Here is a 24,790-nt window from a genome sequence, read left to right on the forward strand (position 1 = left end):
CGGCGAGGCGGCGGCGGCAGCGGCGACGGCAACGGCGACGCCAGAGCCCGTGGGCGCCGTTCGCGAGGCCGCCGCGGCCCGGCCGCAGCGCGGGGAGCCCTGGGGGCTGGAAGCCGCCGCTGCCGCCATGCCGCTGCTCTTCCTCGAGCGCTTCCCCTGGCCCAGCCTCCGCACCTACACGGGCCTCAGCGGCCTGGCCCTGCTCGGCACCATCGTCAGCGCCTACCGCGCTCTCAGCCAGCCCGAGGCCAGGCCCGGGCCTGGGCCCCCCGAGGAGGATCCGGTAACGGCCCCGGTGCAGCCAGACCCGGCCGCGCTCGTCCAGCCGAGCACCGGAGGACCCCGGGCCCGCGACGTGGCCCAGTACCTGCTCTCGGACAGCCTGTTCGTGTGGGTGAGCGAGGCTGCCGGGCCCGCCGAGGAGGAGCGGAGAGGAGCCGGGCGGGGGATTGGGGGGACCGCCATGTCACCCATTATCTGTGGGGGGCGTGGCTGGGGCCGGGGTCCCCTCCCGGCGGGACCCCCGAGTGCGAGGCCCGGGGGGCGGGGCCCCGCCCGCGTGCGCGCCACCGAAGGACCCGGTGAGGGGTTGGGGGGGTGGCTTTGGGGTCGTGAGGAGGGGCGGGTCCCGAGGGCAGGGTCGCCTTTTAGGGCCTGAGGAAGGGAGTTTGGGACGCGGTTAGGGAGGCGCAGGGGGCGGGGCGCGAGGGGACGCGGCCGGTCAGGGCCGAGGGGGAGGGGGGAGGTGCTGGGGTGGGTTGGGGCGAGAAATAAACGATGGCGGAGCAGCGTTGGGGTTCTGAGGAACCACCGGGAAGGAAACAAGGAGCCCTCAAAGAGCGGGTTGACCAGGGAGGCTGGGACCGGCCTGTCAGTTACCCCGGCTATTTAATTAAACTGTGGAGGGAAGTTAGAAGGCGGAAATGTTAACAGGTTTCCCACGAAGAGAGGGAAGAGACAATTCGGATGTTGAGCATAGGAGAATTTTAGGCATCTGGGTGTGTTCGGACATTCCTGTTTGGAGAGAGGCCTTTTTTTTTTTTTTTCTATTTATTATTGTGATTGTCTTCTTTGGGTAGAACAAACACACAAACTGTGCTTCCTTTCCTGCTGCTTTTACCTGGTGATTCATGAAAGTTTCCTTTGATGTCTGAAGGCAGCCAAAACATTCGGAGTCAAGAGGTGTCTCTCCATTTGAACTCAGGATTTCTCCTTTTAGTGATCCATTTAAAAACACGGTTTCCAGTTTGTCTGCCAGTGTAAGATAAGCAGCATTTACAAGGCATAAATACTGGTTTCACTTATTAGAACAGATAATTTCAGGCGGGTAGATCAACAGTATTTTGGCTTAAGAGCTTGGCTTCTACCTTGGCCTTTGAATGCCTCACGGAAACCCCACGGCGATCAGAAAAGTTGTTCCAGGACTGAAGTCTGTCGTTTGGATTTGCTGTGGTGCCTTGGGTCCAGAGTCTTGTCTTCTGTAAATTTCCCGTTTCGGGGTGAGCCGGCTGTAAGTGACTGGAATTAATATTCCAAGTATACAGATGATACACAACTCATTTGTTATAATTAATCTCGCTCTGTGGGTGTGGATCAAGTCTCTTGGTCCTTCTGATGAAGAGATGAGTAGAAGGCAGTGAAGGGTGAAGTTCCATTCCTCCACTGCTGTGTAAAGCTGAACCTTACAGTACAGAAGGGAGAAGAGAAAGAACTCAGCCACATGTCTCTTGTTTAATTTCTATTAAACATAGATTTAAAAAATCTATTTTTGCATTTCAGTTGGCAGGTAAACTGTGATGTGAAGAGTGATTTTGCCAAATGTTGAGATTATAATGTAGTCATATATATATATTTAAGATACAAAAAGCCTTTGAAATGGAACTGCTATAGTATTTAACTACTACTAGTATTGTTTTATGACCTCCCTGCCCCCTCCCCTGAGTTGCTTTTTACAAAACTCATGTTCAAATTCCAAGGTTAACACCTCTTCATAAAACATTACATAAAGCCTGTTGATTTTCTGTGAAAATTATTACTTTTAACCCAGCTTTTTCAACAGAGGTCTTGCCTCATGCGAGTTTGTAATTTCTTCCTATCTGCTGATCATTTTTTTCTTTTCTCAGTTGATCTTGCTGTTTTTCTTCCATCTTTCCTCTGTGGTTTTCACACTTATCTTGGTCTTTCTTGGTTCCTCAGACCCTCCATGTATGCATTGTCAGTTTTCCTCATCACTCATTACTTAAGTTTCTGCTTTAGTAGACGAGTGGGAGTCAAAATCTCAAATGCCTTCCTCCGAGGCCTGACAGGTCGCATTATTAGGTCAATATATGGTGGGGCCTTTGTCAGAATGGATCCTTTCTTGCCCTGCCCAAGGACACTCAGATTCAATTTTTTAAAAACCAAGCAAGGGACTTCCCTAGTGACACAGTGGATAAGACTCCACGCTCCCAGTGCAGGGGGCCCGGGTTTGATCTGTGGTCAGGGAACTACGTCCCACATGTGTGCTGCAAGTAAGAGTTCACCTGCCACAACTAAGGAGCCCAACTAAGGAGCCCGCCTGCTGCAACTAGGACCCGGCACAACCAAATAAATCAATAAATTTTTTTTAAAAAAAGGCAAGACAAAACAATCAATTGATCTTTCTGCCAGTTTGCAAATCCTGCTAGATATTATTTTGCATATTGGAATCTCTAAAACTTATCTTTGTAGGGCACAGTTTAGATGAATATAGATACTGATATAATGTCTTCGTTTTGATTAATGTCCTAGGTGATTTTAGGCATGTTAATGGTTGAGAAACTGATGAGAGAGAGAGGATGGGGTATGGGGTGAAGGTCAGATGATGTAAACCTTGCCTGCTCTGTTAAGGAGTGTGAACATTATTTCACGGGCCAGAGGGTTTAAGTGGGAGTGGAGGGGAGGAGGGGCTGTCATGATGAGATGATCTTTTCAGGGGCGGACCTATAGCTGCAGTGGGGAAGATGGATTTATGGAGACTGGGAAGAGGCCAGGAGATGTAGTGACCTAGGATTCCAGTCCCCAAGGAAAGTTCGCCAGGTGGCCTTCTGGCACTGACATTGAGAACAGGTGTGAGGGGAGGGTCCCAGGGTTGTTGCACTAACAAATACCCAGGTTTGACATGATTATTTGTTTCTTCATGTCTTTCTAGAACTTTCATTCCAGATTAGGTTATATTTTGTTACTCATTTCTCGGGTAATTTTACATTGTTCAGATGTCACTTCCATTAAAGTACCTCCTGATCAGTTTCCATCATTGTTTTGAATTGTTCAGGTGTTTTTGGGTTTTCAACTTCATTAATCTTACTCATTAGTTTCATTACTTTCTCCTGTTTTTTTTTCAGTTCTGATTTTTTTCTTTTTCTTTTTTATGTATTTGCTTTTTAAAACTGTAAGAGCTGGACATGGTAAAATGGAGAAATAGACATGAAACAAGTTTTAAGGTTCTGATGGCTTAATTATATGCAAATGAAGTAGTTTAAATAGATGTGTCAAGGGAAAAAGTCACCAAAAACGAAAATGGATAAAAGTGAACTGACCATTGAGAGCAGGGATTGGCAAACTGTGTTGGCCTATTTGGCCTATTAGCTAATAATGTTTTTTACATTTTTAAAGTTTTTTTTTTTTTTTTTTCCGAAAGGAAGAATATGAGACTGAGAGCATGTGGCCTACAGAGTCTAAAAATATTTACTGTCTGATAGCCCATTAGAGAAAAAGTTTCTGACTCCTGCTTCAAAGAGCCCATAATTACACAACTTGAGAACCGAAAGTAATTTACTAGGTTTGAGTCTTTATGAGATGAATATTCCAAAGATGATTAGAGAAAAATGTTAGCTCCAGAAATGTTGGGGCAGCTGAAGATAAAGACTAAACTTGTAAATAATAGGATATAAGCCTAGATAAACAACTTAAAAATATAGGAAAAATCTTTATAGTGGGGGGGAAGGAGATTGCTATTTGATTGCTTGCTAGATGTATGCTGCATGCTTTGTATACGTAATCTCATTTATTTCCCTAATGTTGTGCAAAGAGGAACACAAGCATCAGTATAATAAGGGAGTTTGCATTACTGGCATTTTATACTTGTCACTGGGAGCCTACAGAAAAGTAACATTCCAGTTGTCCTTAAAGGAGGAGACTGATAAAAGGTGTGTTTTGAGGGGGAGGGGGTAGTTAGTGCTGGTGTTAAGTAGAAGACTAAGAAATACCCAGATTGATCAAGTCGACGCAGTTCACATCTGCATATTATACAAATATATATGGTATGTATACATATTCCTTCTTTTTCATACACAGAAGGTAGCGTAGTAATCACATTTCTACACTTTGCTTTTTTTTCAGTGAGCAAGTTATCTTGAAGTTTCTGTATAATGCTAGTAAATGCAGAACTGCTGACTTAGTTTTCCTGGCTTCATTGTATTCTGTTGAATGGTTGATTTACGGTTTATTGGACTAACCTCCCTGATGGACATTTAATTGGTTTTCATTTTTCTATTATAAACAGTGTTCCAGTGAACCCCTTGTGCTTAGATTTACTTACATTTAAGTTTGGATTCTGCCCACAAAGAAAGATTAGTTAGCTGTGTAGAGCAGAATGAGGTTAGTACTTTTACTGTGGTCTGCAAGGATAAAGTGAGGTGAGAAAGTTTGTCCCAATTCCGTTGGTTTAAATATGGGCTGAAGAGTTTCTGTAAGGATATCACTGGTGACCTACTGGGATCTGATTTGGAATTTTATTTTAATTTTTATTTTATAATGGAGTATAGTTGATTTACAGTGTTGTGTTAGCTTCACGTGAACGGCTGAGTGATTCAGTTATACATATAGCCATTCTTTTTCAGATTCTTTTCCCATATAGGTTATTACTGAATACTGAGTAGAGTTCCCTGTGCTATACAATAGGTCCTTGTTGATTATCTATTTTATATATAGTAACGTGTATATGGTAATCCTGGGATTTGCTTTTAAATGAGGAATGGTACAATTATGTTTCTTGCTGTATCTGCAATTTTTCAAGCCTTTGTGAACTTTAAAATTGAGAATTTATTATATCTTTATTGGAATGATGATATTTGTGAAATTAAGACATTTTTCTGTAAGTAGAATAGAATACTTAATAATTATTGAGGTGTTTTTAAAAACACTTCATTCATGATCTTAAAATAATTTAGTTGCTTCCAATCCTGTATAGCTTTCACTTCCATAAAGTTCACAAAAGTTTATCTCTTTCCTTTTACATAAAATCCCTTTCTCATATCAGTTTACTTTCTCAAGCCCTTTTCCCCTTCTTAGCTGTGCTAATTTTTAAATCTTCCATTTATATTACAATAGGAAATGTTTATCTACTGGTGATGGAATTATGAGGGACTTCCACTTTTGTTTTTTTGGTAAATCAAAGATACAAAATTTTTATACCTCATTTTTGAACTTAGAAAAACTTAAGAAAACTTTTACCTGAGAAGTAATATTTTATTTCTTGTTTTGTAACCCAAGGTGTATGAGAATGCTGTTTAGGGTAGAGAAATGATTAAGCGACCCTAAATTTGATTTCTCCTCTGTTGTTCTCACAGCAGCTGGCTTGGTCTGTTAGATGCTTACCAAGTTCTGTGTCTTGTAGATCCTAAAAGCTCTTTGAGCGCAGGGTCCAGATCACCCTCATTTCTCTTAATGTCCCACATGCCTTGAGCAAGTAGGTGCTAAATGTGTTGAATTTATTTCTTTACTTTGTAAGCCTACCTGCAAAAACAGGAAGAATTTTAAAAAATTGTTTTGTAATTAGGCTGGGGATATTTGGCTGATTTTTAAAATCCTGTTCAGCTGGGGGATATGGCATGAAGGATTGGGGTTGTAGTTTTGTCTTACTACATTTTTTCTTAATTAACATGATTGGGGTTCCCATTAACTGGTTTAGAGCACAATGAAGATGAGCCTTTTAAACCTCTATTTCATCTCCTTAAAATTTAGTATTCTACACTATTTGTTGGAATGTTTTGAATAGGGCTGCTCCACAGGGAGTCATGTTAGGGAGGTGGGATGTTTTGGATAACTAATTTGGGTTTTTTCCTGGCTATTTGAAGGATTTAATTACCAGAAGAGTTTCATTTTTCAGCACTATTTTTGTTTCAGTTCTTTGAAAATACATCACATACTTCCTTGCCCCATTAGACAGGCAGAATGTAACTAAACATAATTTAATCTTTTGTAATGAATCCGGGCTACCATTCATTGTATGTAATGCGTCAAGGCTACCAAAGGGCTGGATGGTGTGAAGCACTAAGGGGAACCTGAAGAGTTCTTAGGGAGTTTGCTTTCTTATCTTACTCTCTTCCGTCACCTTCCTTTTATTTATTTATTCTTAAAATGTCATTTGCTTCTTTTAAAAGTAGATGGAAGAATGACCTGGAAAGAGGAATATGGCCACCTTCCTGTAAACTTAGTGAATCAAAGACTGAAGCAGGCTTTACGTTGTTGGTGTTTGTTTTCATTTGCTCTTGATAAAAGTCCTCTTTACCATCTTCGTCAAGGTCCTTTTGGCTTTTTCAGGTTCTGAGGCTTTAGAAATCATTTGAGCATCAGTAATGTGATGTGCCACACTAGCCTCTGAGTCAGGGGCAGCCCACGTTGTCATTTTGTAAGCATTACATTTGTTGTTTAGGTGTAAGGAGATCCCTCTCTTAATTACTGAGAAAGTTTTCCACTTGCTGGTGATGAAGGCTTTGGATTGTCATTGGTGTCAGGGTTGCCTTTCAGTTCTCAGCTCTTCCTGCTTTCTCGATTCCATTCCTCTTGAATGCCCCAGAACCTTTACTTTAAGGCTAACACCAACCACAGATGTCTTTTGTCCCATTGCAATACATTTGAAAATGTGTATGTTTTTGATTCTCAGTTCTTCGTGATCTTGTGACTTTTTTGTGAGCATCCACACTCTTCTCCACATGTCGTATTTTTCTGACAGGGCAGGTCAGGATGTTTGGGTGCTGGACTTCACTGTTCATGATAACTGCATTTTCTGGAAAAGTTTTCTTCTAGGCTGTCAAAATCTTAATGTAGGAAGTGATGTACCTAGGAGATACTTAAGGTTTTTTAAGGTGCATACAGTACAAAGTTTACACACAATTCATTTAAGACTGAAGGGGAAGATGGCCTTCTGGAGGGTACATGCTGGGACAGGGCTCTGTGAATTAACTGCTCAGCTGGTGCCTCTCTTCTCCACTCCCATCCGTACCCTGCCACCCATAAAAATGTGCCCCTTCAAATATTACTTATCTTGTACTGGTAGAAAACTGGAAAGTCTCAGTCATTAGAAATGTTGGCTGAATTCCTAATATAAAATTTTTAGAGCTGCTTTTCTTTTTCAACAGAATGAAATAAACTTCCTTTCTTTGGTTTGTGTACAGGTTCTAGTAAATACTGCTTGCTGTGTTTTGATGTTGGTAGCTAAGCTAATCCAGTGTATTGTATTTGGCCCTCTTCGAGTGAGCGAAAGACAGGTAAGTCCAGATAGCAAGGATGCATTCTTGTGACCAGATTAAAGAAAAAAAATTTTGGTATAATTTCAAACTTACAGAAAAGTTGTACAAATAATATGAAGAACTCGTATATAGACTTCACCCAGATTCAGAGTTATTAACATTTTTCCCCATTTGCTCTAACAATTGCCTTCTATTTATATATACATATTTTTTGTGATCCTTTTGAGAGTAAACTGGGGACATCATAACCCTTTAACCTCAAGTACTTTAATATGTGTTTCCTAAGAGCAAGGACATTTTCTTATGTAACCATAGCACAGTGATCAAAATCAGGAAATAAAGCATTGATGAAATACTTTATGAAATCTACAATCCGTATTTAATGTATCCAAGTTGTCCCAATATTGTTCTTTATAACTATTTCTGCATGACTTTTATGAGGTAATTTTAAAAGAAGCTCAGACTTGTTTTAGTTTGAGTAATTGTATATATCATTCTTTAGAATATGGGTTCTTTTCCAAAGGAATTTACTGAGAGATTTTAGTTTTTCCCTTTGGAAAAGTGTATTAAGATTCATCATTCTTGGGCTTCCCTGGTGGCGCAGTGGTTGAGAGTCCACCTGCCGATACAAGGGACACGGGTTCGTGCCCCGGTCCGGGAGGATCCCACGTGCCGTGGAGCGGCTGGGCCCGTGAGCCATGGCCGCTGAGCCTGCGCGTCCGGAGCCTGTGCTCCGCAGCGGGAGGGGCCGCGGCAGTGAGAGGCCCGCGTACCAAAAAAAAAAAAAAAAAAAAAGATTCATCATTCTACAAGCAACGTTCAGGTGAGACAGTCTGACATTTGAACATTACTCTCAGAATGCATGTATGAGCAGGAGGTGCTTTCATTAAAGAATTAATGCCACAAGCATACTGTACAGATTGGCAGTTCCCCAAGGATTTTAGTGGATGGAGTGTAGAATAGTGTGTTTTTAAGTAAGAATTTAGAACTGGCCTTTAAAACAATAACATACAAACAGAACTATATTGTACTTTATCTTATCCCAGTGGTAAGACACAGGAACCTACTACATTAAAAGTACAACAGTGGCCTCACCCCTTACATATCCTTTTCAACCCAAATCTCTTGTTTTTAAATCAGCTGAGGTCCTAGTTTAGAGTTGAAATGCATTTACTGTGTGATTGAGCCCTTGGATGCTGTTAAGGGCAGGACTGTTTGTTTTCCCAGAAATTTTTCATTAGTGAGTATTCAGTACTTTCTCTAAAATATCGACTCCAGAGGTCTCCTGGATGGGATCAGTAGAACATAGAGGGTTTTTTGGTAGGATACAGAAGCTTGTTTTTGATGGCTTCTTTTGTTTTCAAGAAAAACTTATGACTTGTGGGCCAGAAATTGGTCAGGCTGGCAAGCAACCTAATTGCTGGTGGATTGATCTGGCACCAGTGGGCCTTACATACTGCTTTATTTTTCCTAAAATGTTAAATATCAGTTCAAAATTTACAGAAAACATAACCTTGGAGTATTACAGAGATTTTTCAAATACCTGGAGGTAATCATAATGGGCACATTTGTCACTCAGCTCTACTTTCAGTTTTTTCAGTATAGATCACGTCTTTCATGTTGTTCAGTGATGACAGTTTTTGACCAGTGTCATCCAGTAGCATTTATTAAGTGCTGTTTTGAGTTAGAATGTTATAGAATTGACATGGCTTTACTCTCTGGGTGCTTAATCTTCAAGAAATAGGGTAACGCTAGAGGCAAAGACATTGACTACCTAAAATTGGACAAATATTCAACCGTTAAGTGGCGGTGTAGAACAAGGAATTTTTTAAATGCACTTAATGCCTACTATGGCACTTGTCTAAGCACCGTACGTATATTAACTTACTGAGTTACCCCAACTATTTTATGAGATATACGCTGTTGTTATAAGACCCGTCTTATAGATGGGGAAACCAAAACCTGGGGATTGTAAGTAACTTGCCCAAAGCCACACAGCAGATAGATGGTGGAGTGAAGGTTCAGAACCAGGACACAAAATGTTCTAGGTTCACTTCATGCTTTCCTGCCCCAGATCTGGAAACAGACATTCACCAAGGATTCCTAGTTCATTTTCTTCTCTGAACAAAGGGTGTACAGTCAGAGTACAGTGTTTTAAAGTTCTCAAAATAACTCTTATCTTTAAATAGTCACATTATCAATTTGTTCCACATGTAGGTTCAATTATTTCTGTTTTTATTCAATTTTGCTTTTCTTTCTAAGTTTTTGAATTTGTGAAACATTTACATGGTTCAAAACTATACATAAAAGTATACTGAGGAGCCATATTTTCATCCTTACCCTCTGCACTCAGTTGCCACCACTCCCACAGATGGCTTGAGGTATCTTTTAATATCTGTTGGCTAGATGCCCCTCATTGCCCTTTTTTCCAGGATAGTAAGATTTTTAAAACTGGACATCCTCAGTGTAAGAAAGAGTACAGTGAAGCAGATATACATCTTTTTTTTTTTTTTTTTGTGGTACGCGGGCCTCTCACTGCTGTGGCCTCTCCCGTTGCGGAGCACAGGCTCCGGACGCGCAGGCTCAGCGGCCATGGCTCACGGGCCCAGCCGCTCCGTGGCATGTGGGATCTTCCTGGATCGGGGCACGAACCCGTGTCCCCTGCATCGGCAGGCGGATTCTCAGCCACTGCGCCACCGGGGAAGCCCCGAAGCAGATATACTTCTGTGGGTGTGTACATTTATATAACTTCTTTGGAAATCAGATGGATGTTACTTACTAGAAACCATAACAATATCCGTAAGCTTTGATTCTATAATGCTGAAAAAATAGAAACTTGTACAAAGATATTCATTGCAACATTTTCTGAATGGTGAAAAAAACGTTTTAGTGTCCATGTGTAACCACTAAAGTGGTCTATTCAGACAGTATTCATTGGCATTGGTAAGGTTCTCACAATATAAGTGAAATAAAAGTATACAAAAATCAGTGTTTTACATTTAGGAAGAAAAATTCATAAAAATGTTAAGGAATCATTTTTGTTTTACTTTTTTTTGTACTTTTTCATACATTATTGATTATGGCTGGCAAATGAGCATATGTTATTTTTGAATCTGAAGGATGTTTAAAAAAAAAGGAAGAAGAATGTCCAGTCTTTTTCTTTTGTTTGTTTTAAAAATCTAGACAGTAGAAGTATTAAAAATGATACTTGTAGCTCTCACCATTCATTTTTATTTGGTGTTAGAAGTATATGTATTATTAATACATAAGGTACTAAACTAATATCACTCCCCTTTTAATGGCTAAAATTTCATAACTAAGGAATTCAATGCACAATCTATAGATTATTTTCTAGATGTCTTCCCTTTTTTCTTCAGAGGGCTCATTTTTTCTTTGCCTTCTATTGATATTTTCTTGTGGACAAGTGTTAGAAAGCTGAGAATAGACTATTTTTTCCTTAGAAGCTAGCTTTTGTTATGTTACCTTCTCCTTGAATGGGTTAGGTATAATGGTAATCACCTTTATAAATATTTTTCTTTTTAGCACCTCAAAGACAAGTTTTGGAATTTCATTTTCTACAAGTTCATTTTCATTTTTGGTGTGCTGAATGTCCAGACAGTGGAAGAAGTGGTCATGTGGTGCCTCTGGTTTGCTGGACTGGTATTTCTGCATCTGATGGTTCAGCTCTGCAAGGACCGGTTTGAATATGTGAGTGTTTAGCCAAGCTCTTTTCCTACTTAGGCGCACATTTGCCAGGTCTGAATTGTGTAATATGAATGAACCGTGACACACAAGTGCAGGATAGCTCTCCCAGGGAAGGCTCCTGGATCAGGTACCTCCTACCTGTTTCTTGAGGAACTTTCTGCAGCAGCCAAGGAATGCAGGAGCAGTGTCCCCTAGGGAGGTTTCCTTCCCCTCCCCAGTAGTGTTGCATTACAGCCCACGTGAGGTCAAATCACCTATACAAACTGTTTTGATCACAGCGCAAGGAAACCTTAATATATAAACTGAAAAAAAGCTGGTCTCTTCCAGATGTTTTCTGTTCTAATCTCCTTCCATTTTCCCCCTTCTTACTCTGGTTCTTGGAGCCCTTCTTTCTGACTAGTTTACATTGTTTCCACCGTAGGCCAGGACTGAAGTAGCTCTCTTGGCTTCCTTGGTCCCTGGAGAAGTGAAACTTTTCTGTCTGGGTACAAAATCTGCCTCTTGGCTTCAGAGTTGTGTGGGTGAACCTTCATTTGTTAGTAGTCCCAAACTAATCTCGTAGATCCCCAGTAAATGGACGTCCACAATCCTGCCCCTCCGTTAAACCCACTCCACAACCCTGCTTGCCCCTTTCTTTACCCAGTCCTCGTGGTCCTTGCACGTCTGTGTGAGTTAATCTCAGTTTCAAAGCCTTTAGCTGTTTCATAATTCAACCCCCATCCCCGGCCATGGACACTAGCTTCTAACCTCCCTGACTGGTTTGGTAGCTACACCTTCCTGCTAGGGAGTCACAGCTCCAGGCCTTCCTTTCCAAGCTGTATACTGTTAACATAGCGTTATGATAGTAGTCAGTCTGCACCTGGATTACACTTCAGTTGTCCTAGCCGTGAATGGGCTAGGAATGTCCTCCCAAGTGACTTTGAGGGATTAGGGCTAGAACAAGATTGTGAAAGAACACAACAGAACGTGGTGCTGGCCTGTTGAAGTTGAGTCCTGTTGAAGCTAGAAGAGAGAATTATTATTCCTTTGGCAAATTGTTTCTAGAGGCTTATAATCCCACTGGTAGGAGGATCCTTGAGAATTTGAGATGCAAATATAATGTATATTGTTATATTCCATAAATTAAATGATAAAGATCTCAAAATATCAGCTCATACTCATATTTAGGTTGGTTGGAGAATTTTGACCATCTGTAATGGGATACTTTTCTGTGCTTCCATTTGGCCATGCGGCTACAGAGACCTCCAAGCAAAGACACCAAGGTTAATCTTGAGTTTAATTAACACTGCCATGCTTAATCAGGTTTAATTAACACTGCCATGCTGAAGAATGAGCTTCCTTCTCCTGTTTTGCATTTTTAGCTTTCCTTTTCTCCCACCACACCGATGAGTAGCCATGGTCGAGTTCTGTCTCTACTGATTGCTATGCTGCTTTCCTGCTGTGGATTAGCAGTTGTCTGTTGTGTCACAGGCTATACCCATGGGATGCACACATTGGCTTTCATGGCTGCAGAGGTAAGATGCAGAGACGGGCTTTTGCTCTGATTATGTTCCTAAGTGTTTTCAAGGAAGTTAGAGGATTATTGACAGATTATTTTCACCCATGGTGGATATCTGGTCTTCATTTTCTTTTTTTTTTTTTTCTTTTTTGCGGTACACGGGCCTCTCACTGCTGTGGCCTCTCCCGTTGCGGAGCACAGGCTCCGGACACGCAGGCTCAGCGGCCATGGCTCAAGGGCCCAGCCACTCTGCAGCATGTGGGATCTTCCCAGACCAGGGCACGAACCCATGTCCCCTGCATCGGCAGGTGGACTCTCAACCACTGCGCCACCAGGGAAGCCCTGGTCTTCATTTTAATAAGCATTTTTTGAGTTCCTTTATTTGGGGTTGGGTATTGGTACTGATTGCTTTTACATATGTTATTTCACGTAATCCTTGCTACAACATAATAAAAAGTACAGTTGACCCTTGAACAACGTGAGTTTGAACTGTGTGGGTCCACTTGTACATGGATATTTTTCAGTAGTAAATTCTACAGTACTACATGGTACCTGGTTGGTTGAATCCACAGATGCAAAGGAACTGGATACGGAGGCCCGACTATAAATTATACGGGGATGAACTCCCATATTGCCGAAGGGTCAACTGTAATTATTTTTGCCGACATTTATATAGTGCTTACTATATGCTGGGGATTGTTCTAAATACCTTACATGCATTGACTCATTGTATTATTCCTGTTTATTAATGAGGAAACGGGCATGGAGGGTGAAATGAATTGCTTAAAGTTCCAAAGTGGCAAAAGTAGTGCAATCCAAGTTCTGTGACTTCCAAGTGGGAAGGGTTTTCTCCTTAAGATATTGTAACAATGATTGGTAACAATTAGTAGGGAAATATCCTGTAATTGGTTATTTTAGATAGGCCATAAATTAAGATTTTATAGAATAACACAATATATATGCAAACTGTATTCATTGTTTTGAAAGAATAATCTGAGATATTCATGTATATTTTAAAATTTACTTTTAAATACTTTCTGAAAATACTAATTTCTGTTCAATAGAAATCAAATTTTTTGTATGTTCTTTATATTCAGTGGCTATATTTGCTTATTTCCTCAGGCCAAAGGCAAAATACTTTTATCTTGTCCATAATTGCTATTATTAATGGAAAAAAATGAAATAATAGATACCTAATATCAATATCAGTAGATAACTAATATCAAAACACTAAGTTTGAACTACTAATTGGGAATTGTTAGAATAGGGTTAAAATTGATTTTGCTTAATAGCATTCATTTCAGAGTATACTATAGTAGTATAAGAAAAATAAGGAAAAACATTTAAGTACTTAAAATCATTTGCAATCCTAGTTGAATACTTTTTGTATGTGAAAGGTATACAAATGTAAAAAAAATGTTTAAAATTTTATTTACTCTGACATTAGTTTGCTTTAGATATATTTTACTATAAATCACCATTTGAATGATACTGGGTTTTCCTTTTTTGTTTCTCTAACTTTTAATTAGTATTAGGCCAAAGTTTGAAAAAAGGTATACCTAAAACTAAAGACATTTAAAATAGGTCTTTTGGGTCATAGGGCACATTTTTATTTTAGCTCATTAATTTTTTTAAGATAATTTATGTTACAGATTTGATATTTTGAACTAAATCATATTTTTATGTTTATAGTGTTCTCTTCTATGTAAAATATTTTCCATTTGTAAATGAGAGTTTCTGGATCTCAAATGTAAAGAATGTTGACAGTTTTATTCTGCTAGATTAAGAAGAAATTTTTCTTAGTATCAGTTTCTTTAATACAGAATACTATGAGGGTCTTATTTTGTTATTGATTTCCTTCATCTGTTTTTTGTGTGTGGGTGAAGGGGGTGCAGAAAGCATTATATAGAGAGCAGGGATTCATATCTAGGATAGTAGTACCTAAGCTGTACCTTGGGTATAGGGTCACCAAGTATTCAGACACCCTCTTAGGATAATCAATTATGGTGACTTAATGCAGTATAAAATATAAGTGATTGTCAAACTCAGTGACCTCAAGATTGTAGAAGGCATGCCCAGGAGATGGACAGGTATAATTGGTTGCCACCTATTAACAGGAAAAGGCTCAATAAAAGTTGTTTCTAGGTCATGAAAATATTCTATGGAAATTTGAAGTACATTAAATAAAATGGTTGGTAACTTACTTTTTTTTCTTTCAGTTTTAATGATATATAATTGACATACAGCACTGTATAAGTTTAAGGTGTACAGCATAATGACTTGACTTACATTTGTTGTGAAATGATTACTACTATAAGTATCATTGCATATTCATACCCCCAAAAATGTTTTTTACCCTGGGATGGAAACTCTTAGGATTTACTCTCTTCACAACTTTGAAATAAACCATACAGCATGGTTAACTCTAGTCATCGTGTTGTACATTACATCCTCAGGACTTATTTATCTTATAACTGGTACCTTGTGACTACTCTCCTCCAAGTCCCCCACCTCCAACCTGATTTTTAATTGAACTGAGAACTTTTATCACTTTGTAAAAGTAAATTTGGTCTGAGCAATCCTAAATTTTACTAAAAAGAAAAAAATCTCTCTTTTTTTAAATAGTCTCTTCTTGTGACAGTGAGGACTGCTCATGTGATTTTACGGTGAGTAGAAATTTGGGAGAGTGGTGATGGAGGTCTACTCATACAGTTGATTTCAAGTTACAACATGTAAAAAATTTATAAAAATGTGATTGTAGTATATCATGTTTAAAACAAATTCAATTGTAACAGTAAATCATTAACATGATTCTTCTCTATTCACTGCAGATATGTAATTCACCTCTGGGACCTCAACCATGCAGGAACGTGGGAAGGAAAGGGAACGTATGTCTATTACACAGATTTTGTCATGGAGCTCACTCTGTTGTCCCTGGACCTCATGCATCATATTCACATGTTGGTAAGTTTCCCAGAAGGAGCTGTAACAGACAGCTAAGTTTTTTAGAATTAGGAGCCCTGTTTAGTACAGGGTTTAACAGGTGAAACATTTGTGGATGACCCACTTAAAGACTGTAAAAACGATGCAGCTGTCCCCCACCCCTTTTTTTTTTTTTTTTTTTTTGGCCAACGGGTATATAGCAGTGTGGAATGAGTTTGATGCCCAGCTCAGGAGGTGTTTCCTGTCTATGAGACGTAGGTGACTCTGTTGACCAAGTCAGTAGATAATTGTTGTAGCATGAAATTAAGGGAATTCCTCTCCTTATAGTTTCTGTGGCTTCTAATATTTAAGTTACTTTGTAGGTGGTAAAGGGAATTCCCACAGTGTTAGCCACTTCATGGATTCATAAATTTTCTATCTTTGTAATTAAAAACAAAGTATTTATTCTTAATTCCTCCTACTTCATTGTTTACATTTTACTTTGGTGTGCAAGAAATCACCATGCTGAAAACCTGCTTCATTGGTTTAGCACTTCAGTATCTGTGAATGGCGAGAATCAACATATTTGGTGGGCAATTTATTTAAATTGTAAGCCTATCAAAGTAGCATTTAAAAATTTTTGGGTTAAACATAGCGCATTTCTATAAGAGTACTTTTTTTTTTTTTCCCTGTACGCGGGCCTCTCATTGCTGTGGCCTCTCCCGTTGCGGAGCACAGGTTCCGGACACGCAGGCCCAGTGGCCATGGCTCACGGGCCCAGCCGCTCCGCGGCATGTGGGATCCTCCCGGACTGGGGCACGAACCCGTGTCTCCTGCATCGGCAGGCGGACTCTCAACCATTGCGCCACCAGGGAAGCCCTATAAGTCTACTTTTTAAAAGTAACTTTCAAGACATACTTTTAAAAATAAAAGGCCCCCCCAAACAAATATCCAGAGATAACGGTTGACATTTTGTTGTGTTTACTGCTTCTTTATATATTCAAATCCATACATTCATCAATGGAGATTGTGTATTGGGCATATAGTTTAGGCATTTTGTAGCTAGTATATTATGTACATCTCCCTATGCTAGCACCAATTTTTCTAAATCATTTTAATACCTTTAAGATAAAACTTCCACAACATAGAGGTGCGATGATTTAATTGAAATATACCATACAGCACTGTTAAAACTATAGTCATCATGTTGTACGTTCTGTCCCCACTATGTATTTATCTTATAACTGGAAGTTTGTACCTTTTGACCACCTTCCTCATATTTCCCCACCCCCAGCCATTGAACAACCTGCTCCCATAATAGAATATTTAGATTGTATTCAGTTGTTTGCTACTTCACATCTTTGCGTACCTTATTTTGTCACATACTAGTTTTTTTAAAGTACTTTTATCCTTTTTTCACTTAAATATTATTTTCCCATGGAATTAATCTTCAAAATTTTATATATAAAATATAATATAGGATGTAATTATATTTTATAATAAATATAATGAGTATATAATGTTACATTATATGAGTTTACAGTATAATTTTTCCCCTACTGGGCATTGTGTCCATTTCCTGATTTTCTGCTTTATAATTGCATGGAGGGGCATCATTTTGCATAAAGCTTTAAAATTTCTGATTAGTTCTTCAGGAAAGATAGCTGGTGATGGAATGACTAGGCCAAAGAGCATGTACATTGTTCAGGGTAGTGAGAGAAATACATGCATTTGCTTTCTGAATGACTGCTCCAATTCACCTTCACCCACAATTCAGAGCTTCTGTTGCATACCTCACTCTCAGCAGTAGCAAGTTCACATTCACTTTTATTGTATATTTTATTCTCTTTCCCTCTTGTTAAGTTATTTGGCAACATCTGGTTATCCATGGCCAGCTTGGTCATCTTTATGCAGCTGCGTTACCTGTTTCATGAGGTACAACGTCGAATCCGCCGGCACAAGAACTATTTGCGAGTGGTTGGAAACATGGAGGCCAGGTAAGTAAGCACAAGTTGACGTTGCTCATGTTGACTCATTTGAGATCTTTAATAATAACAGATCCCAGATTATATGAGAACCTTCTTTTGTAAACTGTTAACGGAATGGTGAAGAGTATAGGCTCTGGAGTCAGAATGCCTGGGTTTGAAGCCCCACTTAGTTGCTGTGTGATTTGGGGCAATTTACTTACCTCCCTGTGCCTCAATTGCTTAAGTCTAGGGATGATAGCAGAACCTTCTTCCTGGAACTGTTGGGAGGATTCAATGGGATAATGAATGTAATATTACTTAGAACAGTACTGGGTACATAGTACGTGCTCAGTAAAGGTTAAGTTCTTTTATTAGGTCATTATTTTTATCATCATTATTATTAAATGGATGTTTCCTTGGGCTTCTGCCCTTTTTCTTCCTTACGCATGCGTGCTCACACACACATACTCTCTCTCATACTCTTAACCTCAGTGGAGGAGGTACTCACTTGCCATCCTGAGGCTAAAACAAGCCTGAAAGTGTGAGATCAATGGGTATCCTTTTTGTGTCCAAGGGAACAGTTTGGCTCTCTGAGGGGTCTTAGCTCCTCTGATTTATGCAGAAATGTTCGCTTAAGTCATCATCACTAACAGGAGCCATTGTTAAGACAGAGTCAGTTTCTGTGTATAGATTTCTTGCTCTTTGGTGGGCTATGAAGAGAATGCAGGTGTAATGTTTTTCGTGGGTGGAGATTTTTTACTGAACACGAGTCCTCTGTAACTGTGCTGTTAAAGGTGAAGTCTATGAAGTAAGTGGTGCTCAGTATTTGTGTGTGGAATTGACAGAGATCCCTGCCAGTTGCACTTTGTTTTTTACAGGTTTGCGGTTGCAACTCCAGAGGAGCTGGCTGTCAATAACGATGACTGTGCCATCTGCTGGGACTCCATGCAGGCTGCGAGGAAACTGCCCTGTGGACATCTTTTCCACAAGTAGGAGCTTTGCAGAGGGCCACATGGGACTGGTGTTCTGTCCAGGGGCATGTGGGTGCTTTTTGTGCTGGGGCTTAAGACCAGCCTTAGCCAAGGATGGGGGACGTTCCCTCAGGCTGGCCGTGGTGCTGGTACTGAGTGGGATGGGGAGCCTGGGTGTGTCTTCCTTATTCCTCAGCCTCTTCCCTACACGGCAGGACTGTTCCCCACTCACAGGTTGCCATCTTAGTTTCTGGGTGTGTTAGCTGTCTTTGTATTCCTTCTCCATTTAAGTTCTGAGATATAGCAAATACACCTATAAGACTTAAAGGGGTTGGGGGGATCCTTGCTTTCTAACAGCTTATTCCCTATTCTTACCCTGGTGAGAATATATATCTTTGCATTTTGCACATGCCCTAAGGCAACATAGAAAAACACACCAGGGAAGTGTGCTGAGATGGGGATCAGACGAGAAGCACTAAGCAGTCCAGAACTGTGACTGTGTTACCAGGAATTAGAAAATGGGATCTTCTGCAAACCTTCACAACTGGACTAGATCTGTGTGTGGTACAGGCCGTTCCGTTCCCAAGGAGTCCTGTTGTCTCTGTGTTGCAGTCCTCACTGCCTTACATTACTCATTTTTAGAGATCTCACAGGAACTGTGTCTGTTTAACCTAAATCATTCTGTTTATAAATTGGATGTTTTTGGTGTTGATGGACCTTGAGGTATCTTTTGGCCTTTTGTATCTGTGGTCAGTTTTGCTTATTGAGAAAGTTATAGTCTTTACATCTTTAATCTTCCTTTCCCAAATAGTTTTTCTTCTCCTTTTTAATATTACAAGGGCTTTGGAGCTGGAGTATCAGTAACTCAACACATTTATTGATTTTTTTTTTCTTTTTTTTATGTGCTGGTGCTGTGTTGGGTTCTGGGGAATTAAATTAAAATGACAGATGTGGTCTTTGCTTTCACGAAGCTTTCAGCCTAATGGAGGAGACCGACATGAATTAACCACGCACGTTTATGAGCATGTAATGATGAATTGAGATGAGTGCTCTAAAGAAAAGAAACGTGGTCCTTGAGAGCTTGTAACAAAGGAACCTGACTCCCACCTGGAGAAAGTGACTTGATGATGAGTAGGAGTTAAGTCAGCAGAAGAAGGGATCAGGTGGAAGAGCATTTGAGACAGGGAACATGTCTATAGCAGGAGGGAGTGTGGTGTATCCAAGGAATTAAAGAGAACCCATGTGGCTGGAGCTCAGAATGTCAGAGGAGGAGCGGTGTTTGCTGAGGCAGGAGAAGCAGGCATGAACGACCCTGCAGGGGCTTGAGGGCCACTGACGGGGTTAAAGTGGGGGCTCGGGGTCAGGGATGCAGTTTGAAAAGATAAGGGGAACTAGTTAGTAAGGGCTGCAGTGGTTCGGGTATGTGCTGAGAGGAGTGTGGATTGGTGTGGTGAAGTGGAGCTGGAGGAGGGTGGACGGACGTGAGAAGGATTAGGTAGCATGTGGTGCTAGATTGGCTGTGGGAAAATGAGAAATATGAGGCATTGGGGATTCTCCTAGTTTTGCAGCTGTGCGACTGGATGGATAGTGGTGCTGATTGATGAGGTTGGAAGACCAGAGAATTCACACACATTTCTGAAAAAAACTTTCAGGTAGTTAGCTTGGGGACAGTTTGGAAGACTAACTCCAAAGAGAGTGTATTTCACCCCAGAAGAAATGTTTTAAATCACATGATTAGATTAATTTTAGAATTTAATGTTTTTGGTTGAGGCAAAATTCACATGACATACAATTAACCATCTTAAAGTATACAGTTCAGTGGCATTTAGTTCAGTCACAGTGTGGTGCAGGCCACCGCTCTTCTCTAGTTTCGAAACTTTCATCACTCCAGAATAGTACCTCATACTCATTAAAGTAAATCACTACCCATTCCGATGCACACGTTTTAAATTTTTAATGAAATCTGGTTTACCTGTTCTTTCTTTGGTAGGTCATACTTTCAGTGTCAAATCTAAGTCCATTGCCAAATCTGGGGTCATGATAGTTTTTTTTAATAGTTTTATGGTGTTAGCTCTTACATTTAGGTCATTGATCCATTTTGAGTTAAATTTTGTACATGAAGTGAGGGTAAGGGTCCAACTTCATTATTTTGCTTGTGGCTGTCCAGTTGTCCCAGCACCATCTGTTGAAGAATCTATTTTTTTCCCCATTGAATGGTCTTGGCATCCTTGGCAAAATCATTTGGCCATAGATGTTTGAGTTTATTTCTGGACTCCCAATTCTGTTCCATTGGTCTATGTGTCTATCTTTATTCCAGTACTATGCTGTTTTGATTACTGTAGCTTTGTAGTAAGTTGAAATTGGGAAATGGTGCATCTTCGAACTTTTTCTTTTTTTATATTGTTTTGGTTATTTGGGGCTCTTTGCAATTTTATATGAATTTGAGAAGCCGCTTTTCCATTTCTGCAAAAAAGGCCATTGAAACTGAATAGGGATTGTATTGAATCTGTAGATTACTTTGGGGGAAGATTGCTATCTTAACAATATTGTTTTCCAGTTCATGAACATGGGATTCCTTTCCTTTTATGTAGGTCTTTAATTTCTTTCATCAATCTTTTATAGTTTTTAGTGTCAAGTCTTTCATCTCCTTGGTTACGTTTATTCCTAGGCATTTTATTCTTTTGAATACTATTGTACATGGAATTGTTTTCTTAATTTCTATTTTGGATTGTTCATTGATGGTGTATAGAAACATAACTGATTTTTCATGTTGCTCTTTTTTTTTTTTTTTTGCGGTACGTGGGCCTCTCACTGTTGTGGCCTCTCCCTTTGCGGAGCACAGGCTCCGGACGCGCAAGCTCAGCAGCCATGGCTCACAGGGCCTAGCTGCACCGCGTCATGTGGGATCCTCCCGGACCAGGGCACGAACCCGTGTCCCCTGCATTGGCAGGCAGACTCTCAACCACTGCGCCACCAGGGAAGCCCTTCATGTTGCTCTTTTACTGTGCTGCTTTACTGAATTTGTTTATTAGTTTTATGGTAGTTTTTTTTGGTGTGTGTATTGTTTAGGGTTTGTGTTGCTTAGGAATTTGTCCATTTTATCTGTATTATCTAATTTGTTAGAGTACAATTATATCTAGTATTCTGTTATAATACTTTAAATTTCTGTAAGGTTGGTAGTAGTAGTCACACTTTCATTTCTGATTTTAGTTATTTATGTCTTCTCTTAGTCTAGATAAAATTTGTCAGTTTAGCTTTGATGTTTTCAAAGAACCAACTTTTGGTTTCATTGATTTGCTCTTTTGTTTTTCTATTCTCTATTTCATTTATTGCTGCTTGAATCTTTATTATTTGCTTCCTTCTGCTGGCTTTGGGTTTCATTTGCTCTTTTTCTAGTTCCATAAGTTATAAAGTTAGGTTTTCGTTTTGAAATCTTTTTTCTTGTTAGGCGTTTTTAGCTATAAATTTGCCTCTGAGCATTGCTTTTGCTGTGTCTCATAAGTTTTGGTATGTTGTGCTTTTGCTTCTGTTTTCTTTTGTCTCAAAATATTTTCTAACTGCCCAAGTGATTTTCTCTTGACCAAGTGGTTGTTTAAGAGTTAGGATTTAATTTTTAAAAATCCTGTCTGCCTGGGGTTGAGTGAGCAAACAATTGTTAGGATCTCTTCTTGGTTTGCTTTACTTTATAGCTTTGGTTAATAGATTGGGGCAGGATTGTATGATAGTCTATGCCAGATTCATTTTCCATAAAGCTAAATGTCTAGATTTCAACAAGTTATAGCTAGATAATTTGTTGCTGTAGAAGATGTCTTTGCAAGATTTCAGAGTCCAGTAAATATTTAATTACATTGAGGTGTCATACTTAGATGGAGAAGAAAGAATCCTTCAATAGAATATTATTATAGTTATATAGAAGTACAACTTGTTTTCTCTGAAGTTTGGTTTCTTTAGCTATGGAAGTTTGGCATTTATTTTTTTTCCCAAGGAAGGCAACTATATCTGACCAGTTGTACTCACTTGGAGTTTTTAGACTATTGTACATAATGTGGGAAGTTTTTGCAGAATATGAAGTAAAATTAGATTTGCTTATGAAAAGTGTGTCACAGATAGCATTATTGTAAGGCAAGGATTTTACACATTTTGGTAGTCTCCCACAAGGCTGATTTTACTAGAGGTGTGATTTAAGGGTGTTCATTAAGGGGAAATGAACTTTAAAAAATATAATCATTTATTTGGCTAATAGTTACATGATCACAAACAGGAATTATAGGTACTTTATTGTTTCAAAATGTGATAGAGTTGAATATACACATGCATTATTTTGGAACATTACTGTCATACATTCTTCCAGCAGAGAGATAGTAAGAAGTAGCTTCGTTTTGACCTCTGGGAAGGTTTTGGTACTTAAGTACCATTTGGTTGCTAGAGACTCCGAGGATCATCACATTTTGGTGAGGTTCTCCTGTGTAACCTTATATGTGCACATGTTCCCAGATATTAAAAAAGAAAAGACACAGAGGAAATGAGCAGTTTTATTCAGTGCCTCGTTGAACTCTTAGAAGAAAGATAACATATTATTGTGGAATGGAAGGCCCCTTGAAATCTTAGGAGACAGATAAGTATTATTATAAATTGGGACGGGACCTTGGATATCACTTCATCCAATCTTCTCATTTTTTTTTTTTTTTTTTTTTTTTTAGTATACTTCCTTTAATGGGCAGCACAAGTATTTATTGAGAAGACTGCCTTAAATAGGGCATTATCATCTCCTGAGAAAGAGCACAAGAAGCTTTTCAGCCTGCTTGGGAAAGCAGAATACAAATATAAGAGGGTTGAAGAGGTTGGGATTCTGGATGTAAGGTTGTAGGTGTAGGTACGCTGGGTGAAGACAGAAGTAAGCCTCTGTGGGGGTGTGATGCTTGATGAAAAAGTGGATGGGAGGTCTAAGCAAATAAGAGGAGAGCTGGACGGAGAGGAGCTTTAGTTGAAGAGTGAGATCTTTGACGTCGTGATTTTGAAGAGAAGGCCAAAGTTAGTGGAGTGAGAGAACAGATCATTGGAATAGAGGATCCAAAGACATGAGAGGCAAGGGTGTTGGATGGTTCAGTCACATGGATCTTAAGTTAGTCAAATAGAGCTGGAGAGGAGGATGGTGAGCCAGGTGATGAAGTCTTACTGAAGAAGGGTCATGCCCAGGAACTTGGTAGATGACCATGTATGTTAACAAATTAACGTTCAGAGCAGGTTACACCAGAAGTACATTAGAGTGAAGCAGGGCAAAGAGGTAATGTCAGCAAGTGTTTCTCAATGTTTAAATCTTGCTAATGGTAAATGGAAAGTAAAATTGCAACTCATTGATACATTCAGAGTACTTCTGGTGAATTCTCACAAAATATGCTAAGGATATCTTATTTTGGTCTTTTTGGTAGCTCCTGTCTTCGTTCCTGGCTAGAACAAGACACCTCCTGCCCAACATGCAGAATGTCTCTTAATATTGCCGACAATAATCGTGTCAGGGAAGAGCATCAAGGAGAGAACTTGGATGAGAATTTGGTTCCTGTAGCAGCAGCTGAAGGCAGACCTCGCTTAAACCAACACAATCACTTCTTCCACTTCGATGGTTAGTTGGATTCAACCTCTAAAACCATCCGCCAGGGGTTTTCTCCCCTTAGAGGATGATGTTTTAATTATAACTTGCCCTGTATGGGCGAGTTTAATGTTATATTTCAATTTTAATTGAAAATGTTCGGTAAGTATAGACAGCACTGAGGGGTTATTCTGTGCCAGGCATTTTGCTAGATTCTATGTGAATTGGGGGGACGGGGGATGCGAGGAGGTGAAAGTAGTTACAGGTGAATCAACCGTGACTGCAAGGAGCATGCTGAATCAGCTTAATAGTTAATAGCTAACCGCTGCTAATAATTTATTGCATCGGCATAATAATTAAGCATATAAAGCATATAATGAAGGGTCGTTGAGCAGCCTTGCCAGTGCATACCAGAAGGAGAATCAGAACTAGAACCCTGTTTCTTTGCCCATAAAATATGAATATTCCATCTTCCAGAATATTGAAAGGAGTTGTAATAAAACCACACTTAAAATTCTAAGGTCATGGGCACCATGTCAGGGTCTGGTTGATCATCCTTTAATTCACATTACATCAGGCTGTTGTTGATTTTCATCAATTCCAATACCATTAAATTCTGTGGGTTCATATTTCCTACTCTAAAGTAGGTA

General features: G+C 39.7%; 1 protein-coding gene across 1 annotated transcript in view; it reads left to right on the top strand.

The window, feature by feature from the left end:
• Window positions 1-24,790, top strand: part of AMFR (autocrine motility factor receptor) — a 39,065-nt gene continuing 14,275 nt past the window's right edge. Inside the window, exons 1-9 of the mRNA XM_059045706.2 lie at window positions 1-394; window positions 7,416-7,508; window positions 11,034-11,198; window positions 12,557-12,709; window positions 15,319-15,359; window positions 15,525-15,657; window positions 17,479-17,612; window positions 18,461-18,571; window positions 23,983-24,173. Of these exons, the coding sequence (XP_058901689.1) occupies window positions 128-394; window positions 7,416-7,508; window positions 11,034-11,198; window positions 12,557-12,709; window positions 15,319-15,359; window positions 15,525-15,657; window positions 17,479-17,612; window positions 18,461-18,571; window positions 23,983-24,173 (1,288 nt within the window). The 5' untranslated portion in view covers window positions 1-127. The remainder of the gene's footprint in view (window positions 395-7,415; window positions 7,509-11,033; window positions 11,199-12,556; window positions 12,710-15,318; window positions 15,360-15,524; window positions 15,658-17,478; window positions 17,613-18,460; window positions 18,572-23,982; window positions 24,174-24,790) is intronic.

This window comes from Kogia breviceps, chromosome 18 (genome assembly GCF_026419965.1).
Source record: "Kogia breviceps isolate mKogBre1 chromosome 18, mKogBre1 haplotype 1, whole genome shotgun sequence".
NCBI lineage: Eukaryota > Metazoa > Chordata > Mammalia > Artiodactyla > Physeteridae > Kogia > Kogia breviceps.